This window comes from Zingiber officinale, chromosome 1B, assembly GCF_018446385.1.
Source record: "Zingiber officinale cultivar Zhangliang chromosome 1B, Zo_v1.1, whole genome shotgun sequence".
In the NCBI taxonomy this organism is placed as follows: domain Eukaryota; kingdom Viridiplantae; phylum Streptophyta; class Magnoliopsida; order Zingiberales; family Zingiberaceae; genus Zingiber; species Zingiber officinale.
Window position 1 is genome coordinate 4385202 of NC_055986.1, and position 16890 is coordinate 4402091.

General features: G+C 38.7%; 4 protein-coding genes across 7 annotated transcripts; 1 reads left to right on the top strand and 3 right to left on the bottom strand.

Moving 5' to 3' along the window:
• Positions 1 to 1310: 1310 nt before the first annotated feature.
• On the bottom strand, positions 1311 to 2887 carry LOC122055259 (apoptosis-inducing factor homolog B-like). Its single transcript, XM_042617006.1, has 3 exons — positions 2667 to 2887; positions 1870 to 2578; positions 1311 to 1740 (listed from the first exon to the last, which is right to left on the bottom strand). The coding sequence occupies exons 1-3, from the start codon at positions 2885 to 2887 to the stop codon at positions 1459 to 1461; spliced, it is 1212 nt and encodes a 403-aa protein (XP_042472940.1). The 3' UTR covers positions 1311 to 1458.
• Positions 2888 to 3710: 823 nt separating this feature from the next.
• Positions 3711 to 7510, top strand: LOC122047523 (beta-1,4-xylosyltransferase IRX9-like). 4 transcript variants are annotated; one of them, XM_042608876.1, is made up of 5 exons: positions 3711 to 3845; positions 3931 to 4652; positions 5909 to 6167; positions 6784 to 6925; positions 7102 to 7510. In XM_042608876.1, exons 2-5 carry the CDS (start codon positions 3973 to 3975, stop codon positions 7119 to 7121), a joined length of 1101 nt encoding a protein of 366 aa, XP_042464810.1. In that variant the 5' UTR covers positions 3711 to 3845; positions 3931 to 3972; the 3' UTR covers positions 7122 to 7510. The 4 variants fall into 4 exon arrangements, 2 of the variants coding, with proteins under 2 accessions (XP_042464810.1, XP_042464811.1); XR_006130587.1 differs by having other exon boundaries at positions 3714 to 4652; positions 7087 to 7224; positions 7297 to 7510; XR_006130557.1 differs by having other exon boundaries at positions 3714 to 4652; positions 7102 to 7224; positions 7297 to 7510.
• A 2475-nt stretch (positions 7511 to 9985) lies between these two features.
• Positions 9986 to 12658, bottom strand: LOC122056040 (putative disease resistance protein At3g14460). The gene has a single exon (XM_042618171.1). It carries the CDS (start codon positions 12656 to 12658, stop codon positions 9986 to 9988), a length of 2673 nt encoding a protein of 890 aa, XP_042474105.1.
• Positions 12659 to 13576: 918 nt separating this feature from the next.
• Positions 13577 to 14664, bottom strand: LOC122017350. Its single transcript, XM_042575296.1, has 2 exons — positions 14515 to 14664; positions 13577 to 14386 (listed from the first exon to the last, which is right to left on the bottom strand). The coding sequence occupies exon 2, from the start codon at positions 14343 to 14345 to the stop codon at positions 13614 to 13616; it is 732 nt and encodes a 243-aa protein (XP_042431230.1). The 5' UTR covers positions 14346 to 14386; positions 14515 to 14664; the 3' UTR covers positions 13577 to 13613.
• Positions 14665 to 16890: the final 2226 nt, after the last annotated feature.

Here is a 16890-nt window from a genome sequence, read left to right on the forward strand (position 1 = left end):
TGGATCATTTTCTATTGTAGTATAAAAATGAGTATGACTTATGGATCTAATATGGAACCATATGAGTTTTACGTTGGGCTGATTATTTCAATAATATTTAACATCTTTGGAGAAACTAAAATAAGCAATAGAGGGAATTGTTGGACTCCTTGGAACCTTAGAATTCAAAATTCACTGATCGACCTAGACAGGTCTGATTGGACCAATTTCAAGTTCTGTGAATTGCTATGGTTGTAAGGAGTCTAACGATACCCCTCATTTATTATTTTGATTTCTCTAGAGGTGTTAAAATATTATTGGAAGAATTAATCCAATGTGTGTCTGATATAAACTGTGGGCCTAATATGAATCTACAATGGATTGATTCTTCTAATAATATTTCAACACTTCTAGAGAAGTTGAAATAAGCAATGGGGGAAATCGTTGGACTCCTTGCAAATAAAGAATTTTACAAGATTTGAAATGGGTCAAATCGAACCTGTCTAGGTCCGTTAGTAGATTTCAGTCAAAATCCATTGATCGACCTAGATAGGTTTGATTGGATCCATTTCAGGTTCTGTAAATTTCTGAGGTAGCAAGAAATCCAACGATGCCCTCTATTGCTTATTTCGGCTTCTTTAGAGATGTTAAAATATTATCGGAAGAATCAACCCAATGTAGACCTGGTATGATTCCATATCAGGCCTACGGTTCATATCATACCTATGTTGGAATGATTCTTCTGATAATATTTTAACACCCCTAGAAAAATTGAAATAAACTCCTTGCAGTCTCAGAAATTCACGGGAGCTAAAATGTGTCTAATTGGACTTGTTTCATCATTAGATTTCGGTCAAAACCCATTAATAGACTTAGACAGATCTGATTGGACCAATTCCAAATCTTGTTGATTTTTGAAGTTGTAAGGAATCATGAGTATGATATAGTTCAAATCAGGCCCATGATTCAAATCAGACCCATGATTCAAATCAGACTCACATTGGGATGATTCTTTCGATAATATTTTATCATCTCTAGAGAAGCCGAAATAAATAATGGAGGGCACGGTTGAACTCCTTGTAACCTCAAAAATCTATAAGATTTGAAATAGTTCAAATCAGACTTGTTTAGGTCGAGTTAGTGAATTTCAATCAAAACTCATTGATCTATTTAAAGAGTTCAAATTATAATTATTTTAGGCTTTATAATTTTTAAGGCTTTACTTCTTCAAATGTATTAAAAATATTATCGAACGAATTAACTAAATCCTAAAAGTTAAGGGTATATATATATATATACACGTCACGAGTTCATCCGATTAATATTTAATTCACTACTAAATAAATTAGAAGTACATAAATTGAGAGATTCATCTCCAGAATAATAATAACTTTCTCTACGTATGAAATTCATAATTCTTTATGAACGCAAACCCAAACAAAGTTGGCATAGACAAGATTTGCAACTGCATGCCCAACATCACAAGAAGGTATAGCCGTGATCTAGCCCCAACAGCTTCCTCGTCTTCCTCAAGAATAGCTCTCTGTTCTTGATCAACCCAGGGAGGAGCCCTGTCATGGTCGTGAACGGCAGCTGCGCCACCGAGTCCTTCTTCCCCAACGACACCATCGCGATCGACATGGATGGCCTGTACTTCCCCAGCTTCGCTTCCTTCCCCCCGTTCGCCTCCTTTATCAGCGCTTTCAAGTTCTTCGACACGATCATCGCGTGCCTCTGCGCCAACACCCCCTGTTTTCGCTCCTGTCCAGCACATAATTAAACTTGAGTCAAGCGACTAAAATTGATAGATTTTGATCAAAATTTTCAACTTTTCGAAGAAAAAAGGGGGTAATTTTCTCTTCCTCTGCGCGCGCCATGACCTGTGCTTACCGGAACGTCGATGATGTCGCCGATGGCGAAGATGTTGTTGAAGCCCTTGACTCGTAGGTGCTCGTCCACCATGAGCTGCCCGTACTTGTCCAAGCAGTCTTTCACCACCGACTCCTTGAGCCACGCCGAGCCCAGGGGCCTTCTCACGCAGAGGTAGTGCACGTCGGCGGCGATCGCCTCTCCGGCCGACGTGATGTAGACACCTTTGTTCGCCTGGAACGTGTCCAAATCGATGGTCTGCTCCAAGAGCACGTCCACATTCTTGGATCGCAACCATTCCAGCGCCTTGCTGCCGGCCTTAGAGCCTATGAACCCCAGCAGCCTCGGCCCGCTGTGGACCAGCGTCACCTTCTTCTCCGGATAGGAGGCCGCAATGTCGGATGCGAGCTCGACGCCGCTCGGGCCGCCGCCGATGATGAGAATGGAGCTCGAGTTCTTCATCTTGGCGTTGGCCTCTCTGAACTTGTCCATTCGTTCCCTACGGCTCTGCGGCGAGGAGACAGAGTGGCCGGTGGCGATGACGAGGTAGTCGTAGGGGAACTGGCGGCCGTCCGAGGTGATAACTTCGGTGTCGGTGATGTCGACGGCGGAGGCGACGACGACCTTGGCGTTGACGAGGTAGTCGACGTGGTTGACGACGGCCTTGTCGGCGAACGCCGGGTCCACCATCGACCGCATGGTGGCCCATGATATCTCGAAGTACTCTTTCCTGTTTAAGAAACAATTCCCATTTCAAGCACGATCGAGGAGGCCACATTGATAAAGACGTCGCCTCCGACTTGTTTACGAGTACGTACTGGTCGATGAGGACGACGTCGGCGACGAACTGGAGGGACTTGGCGACGACGGATCCGGCGATGCCGCCGCCGACAATGACAACGCGCTTCCAGCAAACGGCAGCAGAGGTGGAGGAGGAGGAGGAGGATCGGCCACTGCCGCTGCTGGAGATGACCCATTGCGGGTAGCCGCCAATGTCGCTGGCGGAGCGGATGTGCGGCGACAGCAGGTTTCCCTCCATCTCGCGCTGTGGCAGCGACCGGCGAGACGAGAGCAAGCGGAGGGGCGTGCGCGGGAGGAGAAGGAGCGCGCGCGAAGGGGGCAAGAGATCGCGAGAAATCTATAAATGTGTCGTCGATGGATTAACGGGCTGTGTCGCTTTTGCTGTTGGCCTGAAAATAGCGATAAAGGAGGCAACTGTTGGCCGTATACGTTGTTACCGGGAATAGAAGGTTATCGCGAGGCGAGTTTATAATTAGTGCGTGGAATGGTTGAACATTTCTCGTTACACTTATTTACTCCGTTAATATATAATAAAATTAACTAAATAATTATTTGAAAGCTCATTTTATAGAAATTATTATTATTATTATTATCAATCAGTATCAGATCATGGGCCAGGCTACGCGATTGGCATTTAGTTCAGATAACAACATCCACAAATTGCAACAGCTGGTGTGACAGGGACAAAATTTAATTTAATTATGTATGTTGAAGTTTGTAAAATAAGTTAGAATGATTGGAATTGACAACGTAAAAGACTTTGCTAATGTAATTGAAAAGAACCGAGGGACGTAAATATCACGTTCCACGTTAGTTTCCATCTCTCCTAGTCAACGCTGTCATACTTCCATTTCAATGTCCAATTGACGATGGTTCGAGTGAAATGACCTCGGGAGATGAAAAATGTTCTAGAGGAGCAGTTTGCATCATCCTGTGTATTCCCATCTTATTCCTCTTCCGCCAGCACACACGCCTAATTCCTGCTGTACTTTGACCTCCGTTTGTTAATGTTCCCATACCAAATTTCCTCCTCCTTTACTTGATTCACCCCCGCACTTCCTCTATGGTCAAGCCAAACCATTAGGTGGTGGGTTTCCTTCGAGACTCTCCACTCCAAGGCCATCGCTGCTGCGAGCCCCCTCCTCCTATTTCCTTCGAGGCATTCATTCTCTCTCGGACATTCCGTCGAGCACCTGGTCGGCAGCTCTGTTTTCGTGCTGTGTTTCCGGCCCTTGCGGTGGTTTTTTTATTCTTTATTGTGGTTGTCGGTGGGATTCGTAGGATTGGTTCCGGTTCTCCGTCCGCGCGTCTTCGGCGAGGGAGATGGGCTCGCTGGATCGATCTAAGAAGAGGATCCAGCTTTGGAAGAAGGCGCTCGTCCACTTCGCGCTCTGCTTCGTCATCGGATTCTTCACTGGCTTCGCGCCGCCGAGCGCAGCTAATCTCTTCTCCATCGGCGCCGCCGAGCGACCGCCCGTCGTCGTCGTCGTCCCGGCCGCTCCCTTGGAGGCCGCGGGGCAGGTTGTCGAGCCTGCCGGGTCGACCGGCAACAGGTCCCTCTCTGAGATCTCCAGATCTGTGCCTGTTCCCGCCGACAACGACGTCGACCCGCCGCCGCCCCGCGAGGCAGCCGCGGTGACGCCTTCACCGCGCGAGCGGCTGCTGATCCTGGTCACGACGACGCGACGCGACGACCGGTTCCGAGGTGCGTTCTTGCGGCGGCTGGCGCACACCCTGCGGCTGGTGCCGCCGCCGCTGCTGTGGATCGTCGTTCAGGCGAGCGAGGATGCTGGTGCCACAGCAGCTATGCTGCGGAACACCGGTGTCATGTACAGGCATTTGACCTTTAAGGAGAACTTTACCGACCCGGAGGCGGAGGCCGACCACCAGCGGAACGTCGCCCTCAGTCACGTCGAGTACCACCGACTCACTGGGATCATTCACTTCGCTGCCGCATCCAACGTCTACGACCTACAATTCTTCGAGGAGATAAGACATATCGAGTACGCCCGTTTTGCCTTCTTGTTTTTTTTCCTGCTGCCATCTGTTTCGAAATTAAAAGCTCGAATCAATATTAGCATCTCTGCAACTCCAATCCTTATCCGATTCATTGAGATTTCCCATCTTCGTCACTTTGCTAAAGAAAAGTGAAAGGCAAAAGTCTTGCTCCTTTCCACAGCCTTTGACCTTTTCAACCAATAATCGATTTTTTCATTCTGTAGTTGTGATTAAATTGTTTCATTACTAGAGTGGGTTGGCAATGCAACATTGGAACTTTGACATGATCAAAATAGGTAATTAACCAGATCTTCGAATTTGATGCTCCTCTGTTTTTATTTTCTTTCCTCTTTTTCTATTCGAGGCGTTAAACATGCAAATATACCTCAAAATGCGTTATTTTCAGCGCGGGCAGTGTGCATCGCGAGAAAGGAAAAATATACTCTCTTCGATTGATTATTCGGTAGGTGTGATACCTTTGCTTGGCCCTTTGCTGGTATTGAAAATTCTCAACCCTTACTTAGTTAATAATGATAAAGATTCTCAATTCTTGCTCTTAAAAATATTTATTTTTTCTTCTCTCTTATAATCCCTAGAAATTGCTGAACGGTTTAATAAATTGGATGAATTTTGATCATTGAATCACTCATAACCAATCAAAACTGAAATTGTAGAATTAAAGATGCAAAAGTTGCCCCGGCACTTTGCAAAGGTGATGCCGTTTCTATAAACTAACCAATCCGTAACAAGAAAACCTTTTTCTTTCCTAAAGACCCCTACCAGGGTTTCTTGTCCCTCACTTCATCTCTTGCACATGCATCTTTGTTGTACTGGACATTACCTGGTTTGCAAGCTACAGAACTTATAGTTTTACCTGACATACTTTTTAGGATCTTATTTGATAATTACCGACATACACAAATTGGACCGTACCTTTTTCAGTGAATTCAATACGTCAAGTTAAGATCTCTGTCTCTCATGTAATTGTTTATTTATCTTCCCTGTTATTTTCGGTTCTATGGTGTCTCTCATGTAATTGTTTTCAAACTCCAGTAGAGGTTGTTAAAAAACTCAATTGTCCCAATTTAATATGCATGGTCAAAGAACGGTCACAGTTTTGCTACTGATGCCAAACTATTATGATTATTCATTCATGCTACTTGACCATAGCATATAACACCAACTGTTGAACTGTGTTGTCCTATTTTCGCTTTCTCAAGCAACAACTGAAATAGTGTTAATGCCTCTCACAAAATTCTAGGGTTTTTGGGGCATGGCCAGTAGCAATGGTATCTACAAACAGGAAAAGGGTGGTTGTGGATGGCCCAGTTTGTAACTCATCAAAGGTACAAGGATGGATCTTAGAGGAGTTGAACAATGACAATAAGTTGCTGCTCGGTAGTACTGACAAGAGCCATAAACCCCCCAAAATAAATATTTCTGGCTTTGCATTCAATAGCTCAATATTGTGGGATCCTGAGAGGTGGGGGCGCCCTACCTCATTGCCTGACACATCACAGGTTTGCTTTCAGCATTTTCTTATTAAAATTATGGAACACTTAAGTGGCATAAAAGATTTCAAAGCAAATCTAACTTCTATTTGCCATTTTTGTGAATATAGTTTTCATTTGAAGAATTTTTTATCTTCATTCTTTGAACTTGGTGAAATATATTTCTATTTCTACATGAACTCTTTCTTAAAATGAAACATGAAGCATAGTCGGTGATTAGCTAGTAAGACCATGTGCTAACTCATGCATGGCTTCCATCTCTTTCATTTTTCTTTCATTGACTTATCAATCAATTGTAGTGCTAAGTGACACATGTATTAGATGCTTTCTTGTAGTGCTAAGTGACACATGTATTAGATGCTTTCTTGATGTGATATCCGGTGGCCTTAGGGTTATTTATTTATACTATAAGAAAGGTTATCAACCACCTAATTGGCAACAGTTGTTTCAATTATTAGCCCATGCAAGATGTTTACCAGATGTTTCTCCCTCGCCTAATTAGGATTGGCAACATGGCATTAATGTCCTAGTAGCAACTGGTGGTGGTTTTTCCATTCTTTACCCACCACCACATTTTCTTTATAAAGCCTCTTCATTTAATCCTTGTTGGCGATGGTGATTTCAGGATTCAATCAAGTTTGTGCATGAAGTCATCCTAGAAGATGAGACTAAGTTGAAGGGAATTCCTGCTGATTGCTCCAGGATCATGGTGTGGCACCTTAACATGCCAAGTGTTCTTACCCTGCCCTTCCATTCTCAAAACCAAGGTAGAAGGTAGACAACGAGAGGATGAATCATTTATAGGAGTGTAAATGAGAGAGAGGAAAAAAAAGAGAAGAAAATGTTACTTCCAATTCTTATTTAATATCTTTTGGGTAAGGCTAATTATGACGCCCTCTCAAACAATTTTTTTGGCTATTACACCAAGGTATTATTTCATAAGGTTGGCGACTTTATAATTGAGGCTGGTTAGCACATACATATCTCGTTACCAATGCACTAAGATGAGAAATAGAAAGCAAGGAATCGATCACCAATTCTCTTGAAGAACTCTTCGGTGATTCTGGTATGAAAATATGCTCTTGCAATATTTGCTAGTCTCACATTTGATGGTGGAATTTTTCAATAAATTATGTAGGGCATGATGCCTTTTTTTTTGGTTGGAATAGCAAAGTAGGATTAAAAGGGCACTCCTTTCCCAATGGCCCCTCATGCAAGGTTTATTGTTCAAGAATTGCCATTATGGTGTCCTCTTCTCTGTCTTGTATCATAAATATGCTGGAGGACCATCTCTCTTTCAAGAACTGTTATAATGCCAAAGATATTGATTGCTCTGCATGCCTTACCTTTAATTTTAGCCAAAGTAGGAATGATTTACAGTTTAATACAAGGAAACTGTTTTATAGTACTCTCTGGATTCGAAAAATCTTCTTAGTGGAGTGAAATTTTACAAGGAAAGATCTGTCTGATAGATAGCATTGGCAGTCTTGTCTCAGCTTGTTTATGTATATTTCCAGGCCTTTTGTCCTCAAAATTTTACCATACATTTAAGTAACTAACCATAAGTGCGTGGGCAGTTAAGATGCTTTGACTATACTTTGGATGCCTTCTATAGAGATTCCATTCGAATGCCTTCAATTGAGGATTGGACCCCAATCTGTGTAAATCACATCCTAACCATGTAAGGCAACAAACATTGGTCCATGTTAAACCCTGGTAATCTAAGTATTGCAAAGGAACAAGCAAAAGTGAAAACCAGTGACAGAAAACCCCATTTTCTTTCATGTAGGTTTTTTTACATATGCAATAGCTAGCAATATGCACGTCTGATAAATGTTTATTGAATATAGTAGACAAAGGTGGATTTTGAGGGTAGTGCTTACCAATTAAACTAGTTGGCATCCTCACATATATAATAGTATTGATCTAACAGGTGTAACTAGATCTGCTTCAGCTCTGTTAACTTCATATGCAAAGTTCAAAGCTCATCTAACAGGTGTAAATGCAGAAGCCATCTGGCCATACAATAAATGAATGAAGGCTGTTATTCAGTAATATCAGTGGGTCACCTTTCTCTGTTTGCTTATGCATTTGCCCAAGTATAACCTCTTCGATATGTTAGACAACACTGCCAATTCATAAGCAAGTCATTTACACACCAGATATAACCTCTTAGATATGTTAGACGACACTGCCAATCAGTAAGCAAGAAGTCTAAAAGTTATAACTGAATTGACCAAGAGAATTTGACTTAGTCGAGTGAGGAGATGGAACAATCTCAAACAAGTCTAATAGCGTCACATAAAGGTTTAAAGGGGAGACAAAGCTTGGGAACAATTCATTGAATCTCATTCTATTATCTAGATGTCGGCTGCCTACTGTGGGCGTTTCTGAATGTATCCGGTGGGCAAACTAGGGAGAGGGCTACCCACCTATAGAATTAGTCGGGCAAAACTTGGATACTATGCAAATTTCAAGTACCAATTTGAGCCATACATTAATGATAATGAGATCTTCCAAACTTATCAATATGCTTTAAACTATGTGTATAAGATTATAAGAACAATAATTTATTTTTATCACCAATATTAGAGGTTGTAATAGGTCAAGAGCTACTGGACCTTTACAAATAAAGAAAGTGTCGGTGAAACGATACTTTGCAATTAATTAAGTTGCTTTGACATGTTTATACAAAGAGTTAAGTTTGTTTAGTACACCAACATGATCATCAAGTGCGAAAGGATTTAATGGTGTTTTTGAAACTTGGTGAGCTTGTAACTTGAAGTGGTCAAATATTGATTGACTTAACGTGGCCAACATGGATGGATTGTGTTTGATAGCTCAAAAGTTCATAACTAGCTCACACGGTGTGTATATATATATATATGCAACCAAAATTCGCATAAGAATTGAAGCTCTGGCCATTGTGGATTGCAAGGAAGAATCAATTGTTCACATATATATATATATATATATATATATATAATGCAACCAAAATTGCATCCCAAACTATCATACACTGACAAAAGAAAAAAAAACTATCTTATATGCATAAGAAAAATCTCGTACAAAGATTGAATTTTCTTATTTCAAAAAATAATCAATATATTGAAACGATGAATGATACAAAGGAGTTATTATTCTCATGTATCTTTATTATTATTGTTTTAAACAAAATATAAGTGAATATATACCACAAAACATAGAGTTAAGAATTAAGACTAAGCATAAAGTTCAACATAATTATTAAACAAGTTTCACATTTAAATATAAAAGTCACAAAATTGATAATAATAGTTACAGAATATTCGAATGTCAAGACGACATATTAATATGTCATAATACTTATTTAGCAAGTTCATGCATATACAATGAAAATTAAAGAAATGCACACTTATGACACAATAGCAAATCTTGTTCCCATAGTAAGCTATTCTAAAGACATCATATATCGCCAAAATAGCATATCACAGAACTATTACTTGAATATTATTATCAACAAACTCCAATAGATAGTTTTACCACTTTTTAATGCATAGCATGTCCTTGAAAAACCAGATCCTTCTTGTGATAATTAATTGAATCGTCCAGGTTATCATTCCAATTCCAACCTTGCCTTCATAAGTTAACCGTGTAAATTACATGCAATACAAGAGACAAGAAAAGAATGAGCCATGCAAATAATGCTACTTATCAAAGATTAAAAAAAAACTATATGGCAAAGAAAAAGTTGATGACTCGTATATACGTGAAAAGAGAGACTATGATTCTTTTATTGCGAAGATTAACTAAAAAATACGATAGAAGGAATGCAAAATAAAAGCTCTCTATGCATGAAAATAACGGGCATCAAGGGTACTTACTCTCCTATTATATCTATCCACGAAGAACTTTTCTGACTGCTCCCTCAGCTTTGGATGAACATCGCCTGAGCAAATGAAAACATCTAGTGACATGGGAAGCCCATCCTCTGGCATCGCTTGAATCTGTGGACAGTTATATATTTCTAGTCTTTCGAGAAAGGGAGAAAGTCCCATCTCTGGCAGTGATTGGAGCTGTGGACAGTTAGACACCATTAACGTTTTTAGGAAGGGAAGGCAATGCAGCAGCTCTGCCGGCAGAGATCGTAGCTTATCACAACGAAGGAATCTTAGAGATGTAACAGCAGTGAGGCTTCGCACCAATATCGCCTCCTCAAATATCACCTCCTCAGAACATGACTCAATTACAAGTTCCGTGATGAATGGCAGTGAGTGTCTCAGAGGAGACATTTTAAGCAGAGCAGTGTTGTCCACGCATAATTTACGCAGAGATGACAACAAGCTCGCTGCTTGTTCATCTTCTACATCCAATTGAACCAGCATAGGACATCCTGCAATCTGCAATCGCTCGAGGGATTTAAGGAGTCCTAAGCACTCCATCCGTCTCAACTCATCACAGTTAGAGATGTACAAGAATTGCAGTTCTACCAATTGAACCGGAGGAATAGACGTTATATGTGGGCAATGCCTTATGGTCAATCGAGTAACTAAACGAAGGTTAGGCAAGCATTCAGGCAAAAGTTTTGAATATTCGCCACAGTTGTCCAATTCTAATACCTTGAGTGAGGGCGGTAGGTAGCAGCCACCTTCCTCGTCATCTTCCGTTTTGCTATTTAATTTGAGCTCGGGACAGTCTTCTATTGTCAATATTTCTAGGGAAGGAGGGAAGGGAGGTAATCTCTTTAGTTTGGGACATTTCCAAACACGAAGTTCACGCATGCAGGGAAATAGATCTTTGCCCTCAGTCCAAGACCACTCCTCCAATGCCGGCAAATTCCATAAATTAAGCACTTTCAACTTTGGAAAACACTTGCCTTCAAATTCATGACTCAGTTGTTTCAAAGCAGGCATGCCGTCCATGTGAAGTTCAATCAGATGCAAACGTTGACCAATAAATGGCAGAACGTCATCCCATCCCATGCAATTTACTAATTCAAGTTTTTCCAAATTGGATAGAACTTTTGGCATCAACCAACTAGGTGACTTAGCTCCCTTGTACCCACTAATTGTCAATATTTTGAGTGATTCGTGTGGCTGCAGACCTTCAATTACTTCCTCTTCCAACTTGGCATCCTTCTGATGATTCCATTCTAACACCAATTCTGTTAGATGGACTTTGTTCTTTAACTCAGCATGCTGTACTTCTTTGCTATCGACAACATTTTCAAGATTTTCAATATGAAGTGTTCCATGAAGCTGTGCTAAATCCTTTAGTTGTACAAGCCTGAGTCCATCGTCCTCTTGAACACTAAATGTTGGCAATTCTTGAAGATTAGTTAGTCTCTGTACATCCTTTATCATCCCCCAAAACTTGTTATTTGCATTAATGTGTCTCACATTGACCATCTTCTTACTCAATTCTTGTGGTATAGACTCTAGTTTATGACACCCTAGTATCTCCAGTGTTTGCAAATTATGAAGGTGGCATAATGAGTCAGGCAAAATTTTAATTTCAGAATTCCATGATATATCAAGGTAACGGAGGTGAATCAATTTACCAATATGTTCAGATAACTCCTGCAAGCCACACTGACTTACATTCAGAATGCGAATGCTTCTTAGTTTTTCAAAGAGACTATCGGAAGGTGAATTTTTTCTCAACATCAAGGTGTGCAACTTATCGTATCCAGAGACCTCCAACGGCAATTTTCCTTCTACTCGTAGATGCCGAATAGTGGAAAACATCTTTGTTTGTCTGTTATTTTCAATACTACATGTCTCTTCCGCAGAAATCATCTCAGCTAAATCATGTATAAGATCATGCATCACGAATCCACCAAATTTGTATTTTTGAAAGAAAGCTCTGTTAACAAACTCAAGAAAATAGTCGCTTCCAACATCTTCCATCCTCTTTGTATTTGTATCTTCGATGAAGCCTTCGGCCATCCACATTCGAACCAACTCAGCTTTATCGAATTTATAGTCTTTAGGAAACAACGGGCAAAAAGCAAAACACTGCTTCAAATTTTCATTAAGATATTTATAACTTAAATGCAGGGCTGGCATAATGTCATCTTCATCTTGTTTTACTTTCCATATGTCGCTCTTCATTATGGTGTCCCAGTGTTGCTGGCACAAATCTGATTGCAAAACACTACCGAGTGTCTTTGCTGCTAATGGCGAGCCCTTCAACTTGTCAGCAATATTTCTACCAATGTCTTGTAACTCTGGATAGTCTTCAGGGTCGAGTGTGCCAAATGAGCATTTGTTGAACAATTGCCGAAAGGCAACTTCGTCTAAACCATGGAGCAAAATTGGTTCCACCAAGCTAACCATTTTTGAAACCTTCATATCTCGAGTCGTAACAATGATTTTGCTACCATGAGCTCCAACTTTAAGTAGTGCACAGAATTTATGCCAGATATTCTTATTATCGCTCCACACGTCATCGAGAAAAAGCAGAAACTTCTTTTGTGCAATATGCTGATGGAGTATTTTTTGAAGAGATTCTAACTCCATATTATCATATTCCTTTTTAAGAGTTACTGACTCTATCATAGACTTAGTGAGTCTTTGTACAGTGAAATTGTCAGACACACAGACCCAAATCTTGAGCTGAAAATGTTCTTGAACTCTGTTGTCTTTGTGCGCATACTGAGCAAGAGTAGTCTTTCCAGCCCCCAGCCCCGGTCCTAACAATCAGGAGGCCCGGGGCGACACAATTAAAATAGACCCTTAATTTTTTTTTATAAAATAAAAATTATTTATAATAATTTTTTCTAATTTTTCAAAGTGTAAAATCATCTATAATATTATTAATTTCAAGATTTTACCTTTTTCAATACTATAATTTAAATAAACGGAATAAAACTATAATTTAAATCATTTAGAATAATTACACCTAGATGAAAAAGATGAATAGATGATAACCCACAAACGCCACAACTTGTAAATCTCTGCACCGTAAGCTCAAAACCTTTAGGTGCAACGTGTCGGAGGTGCTAGTGCAGCCGTGTAGAAAAGTGGCAAAGACGCAGCCTCGCTATGACGCAGTCACGATCTCGCAGAGTCGCAGCAAACAAAAAATCTAACAGAAAACTGAGAAGTAAAGAGAATACGAAAGAGGAGATTGTCAGCATAAATTCAAAGAGCTTGAGCTTTGTGTGGCGGTGAAAGAACAGGTGCAACAAAGAGCAGACAACAGTTGAAGATTTACAAAACTTAATTCATAAAATAATTAATATATATATATATATAATCACTTAAAAGTTGTGGGCCCCGCCAAGAACTTGAGCCATGAGCTTGTGCGGCGGAAGAGCAGGTGCAAGTGAAGATTTATAAAACTTAATTCTTAAAATAATTAATATATATATATATATATATATATATATATATATATATATATATATATATATATATTATATAAATATTTAACAGTGTGGGCCCCATCTAAACTTGGGCCCTGGGCAATCGCTCAGGACCGCCCGGCCTCTGGGCCGGGCCTGCCAGCCCCTCCTATACCGACGATGGGCAACACGGATAGGGCATCGTTGAGAAATCCCGACGCTGGTTCCACCTGATTAGCTGACCCCAACAACCAGTCTACCACTTGATTTAGTTCTTTATCTCTACCAAACAATATGTCCGTCACCGGGGAAGAGCATGATTCTCTGGACTGAAACTTCATCTGATCTGGTTGCTTCCCTCTATCATTTGGTGGTAACACATTCATGATGCTCTTCATACTGTTAGCGATTCTCTCCAGCCTTCCTTGAATCTCCACCACGCTAGCTCTCATGGCCTCTTCCTCCAAGGAATGAGAAGAACCAAACAACTTTTCTTTTGCAGCAGAAAAAATGTTTGGAAGGCCACCGGAGCCACTTACTGCCTTGTCCTCTTCTTCACCATTGATCTTCTGCCTGAGTACATGGTATTGGAACTCATCTATCAAGTCCTCAGCATCATAAGCAGCATCCTTGAGTTTCTGCATCAATGTCTTCCACTTGGTGTCGTTGCTCTGACTACTCTGTACCTTGTCAAGGATGATTTGAGTCTCCAGAAGCGACGTGCACAGAGTTTCCATGTCCGCCGCGAAACCCCGGCGTTCGGCAAACAGTTGGATGGCTTTGTCGCTGGCCTTATCGATCAAGGTTTGGATGAAGGCCTGCGCGAACCATCCCCCCACCACTGTCAGTGACACCGCCATCTGATTGCAGAAGAGAGAAGATCTTGGCTCTTCTTTCAGATCTGCAAGCCAAAAGAACAGCAAAAACAAAACAGAGAGAGTAGCAAAGTAAAATATAACTATTGATTGATGGCAAATTATACTTTAAGGATTAATATAGCAAAGTAATATGCATACGAGATTTGATTACCTCCAAATAAAATGGATCAGGAGATGATCGTCGTTGCCGTTGAGTCGGCGATGCCTCTGCAAACTACAGAATAGTCTCAGTAGTGAGCAAATATTGCTAAAAGGCTGCTGGAGATCAAAGCAAAGTCGGGCGATGCTTCTGAATCTAATATCATTAAAAATATTTTTCAGTTCAGTGGAAACTGACTCAGCTAGGATTAATTAAAAATATTTAATATATAATATAATTACAAATATGAATCACAACTAAACTCTCTCCCCTTCAATTTTTTTTATGGAAGCTTACTAATCAAGCATTAATTAAGACTATTTAATTCATAATTACATAGATAAATATATTGATCTGGCCCATTAAATTCAGTAATCTCTCCTGCGTTCTTGTTTGCACTCAATATAAAAATAATCTTGACTTTAAATTGTAACCAATAATCTTCACTTTAAATCGCTAGGCGTAGGGAACTAAGAAGTTGGCAACATAGTGAATTAAGATAGTACAGAGTTTGCATAATGCCCTGTTCATCTTGTTTTACTTTTCATATTGGTAACTTAAGTTAGTGCCTTAGAGACCGTGCATTGGTTCGTGTGCAACAAATATGAGAACGTGCATGTGCCGGGAGCTATTCGAATTTAGCGAATTTTAATTTAACCCTTTAACTAAGAGCATCTTCACGGCAGAGTTTGTCAAAAGTTCGTAAAATTTAAAAACTTTATTAAAAATTCTTTTATGAGTTTATAGATGAGATTTAGAATTTTTAATTCAACAACATGTTTGAGTTTTTAAATTTATTTTTTCTCTTGAAGGTAGAGTCAATACTTAATTTACATGATTATTTATTTAAAATAATTAAAAAATAAATTATTTGATGAGCTAATTATAATGTTTCAATTTATAAATAATTAATAATAATTAAAATTATAATTTTTTTAAAAAAATAAATATATATGAGATAAATTAAAAAAATATATAAATAATTATAATTAAATTAAATTTATAAAATAATTAAATATTAAATAAAATAATAAATTATATTAAATTAAAAATTTATTAATTAATTAATTGTTAATTATAAATAAATTAAATTAAAGATTATAATCAATTAAAATATGAAATGAAAACTATATAAAGATATTAAATTAAAAAATTATACTCAGATTTTTTTTAATTGTAGAGAGAATAGTATATTTGTATTGAAATTGATGTAATATACATGGAGCCATGCAATTACATGTATAAAAAAAATATTTAGAGTTTTAATCATTAAAATATCTCAATAAATTTTTATAATATTGATGTGACATATTAAAATTCTAAAAAAAAATATTATTCAGAAGATTGAACTAACACCAACTTCTTATTACAACGTCATAACGCATTAAAAAAACAGATGAAATTTCACAGAGCAAAGTGAACATTTTTTTACTAACATTAATTTTTCTAATCAAACCGGAATATTTTTTCTCTCTCCCTTCTTCCAATTTTAGATCTAAAGCGTCGGGCTTCGACCTCTACGCTCGGCTCGGAAAGGCACGGGACAAAGATATTTTTTTTCGCGCGTTTTCATTTCAGTGGAAGCTGACTCAGCCAGGATTAATTAAAAATATTCAATTATGTAGCTTTTAACCCTTCAATAAGCATTAATTAAAAATGTTTATTTTATATAATTATAAAGATAAATATTTAATTTGTCTAACAGTTTGTTTGCTTGCTTTAAACCAAGCATTTTGATGATAATGAAAACAAAAGGACGTCTTTTTAAGATGTTGGATTAATTAAAAATTGTCCTCTCACTGTGGTGCATAGAAGAGTATCAGGTTATAATCTAGATACAAACAGTTAATTATGTTATACTTATAGAGATTTTGTTTTTTAAATAGGACGCGTAATTTAAGATACTGGTCTTCTAAAATACTTATTACAAGAGCTTCCTGATTTATTTTAATGACCGATTGAAAATTTCTATAAGATTAAATCAGACTAAATCAGTCGTAATATATTCGATGTTATCTGATTTAATTTTTTTTAATTAATGGGAAAAAACTTTAGCAGTTGTTGTGATAGAATACGTAGATTAATTAAATACTTATTTTCATTAACACTTTGAACAACACATATTTGTTAATTTTTTTTGATACCATTAACATAGTATGGAACAAGTTTAAATGAACATTATAAGCCTAATAAGTGCGGAAATCCTTGTGATTAGGAGGAAAGTTCAACAAAATTATTAAAGAAATTTCGAATATTATCATTAAACACGTAACAGATGCATTTACTACCAGAAGATAGCCTGCTGGTAAATTTACCATAAAAATATATGGTAAGATAGCATTTGAAGTTTTCCGTTTACAGTTTTATCTGGCCAGACGGTTGGAGAAA

Excerpts from the sequence above, each read along its gene's own strand:
- LOC122055259 (XM_042617006.1), bottom strand. The coding sequence starts at position 2,887 with ATGGAGGGAAACCTGCTGTCGCCGCACATCCGCTCCGCCAGCGACATT. Across the intron at positions 2,579-2,666 it reads GACGTCGTCCTCATCGACCA|GAAAGAGTACTTCGAGATAT; the intron begins GTACGTACTCGT and ends TTTCTTAAACAG. Across the intron at positions 1,741-1,869 it reads GCGACATCATCGACGTTCCG|GAGCGAAAACAGGGGGTGTT; the intron begins GTAAGCACAGGT and ends TGTGCTGGACAG.
- LOC122047523 (XM_042608876.1), top strand. The coding sequence starts at position 3,973 with ATGGGCTCGCTGGATCGATCTAAGAAGAGGATCCAGCTTTGGAAGAAG. Across the intron at positions 4,653-5,908 it reads GAGGAGATAAGACATATCGA|GGTTTTTGGGGCATGGCCAG; the intron begins GTACGCCCGTTT and ends ACAAAATTCTAG. Across the intron at positions 6,168-6,783 it reads CATTGCCTGACACATCACAG|GATTCAATCAAGTTTGTGCA; the intron begins GTTTGCTTTCAG and ends TGGTGATTTCAG.
- LOC122056040 (XM_042618171.1), bottom strand. The coding sequence starts at position 12,658 with ATGGAGTTAGAATCTCTTCAAAAAATACTCCATCAGCATATTGCACAA.
- LOC122017350 (XM_042575296.1), bottom strand. The coding sequence starts at position 14,345 with ATGGCGGTGTCACTGACAGTGGTGGGGGGATGGTTCGCGCAGGCCTTC.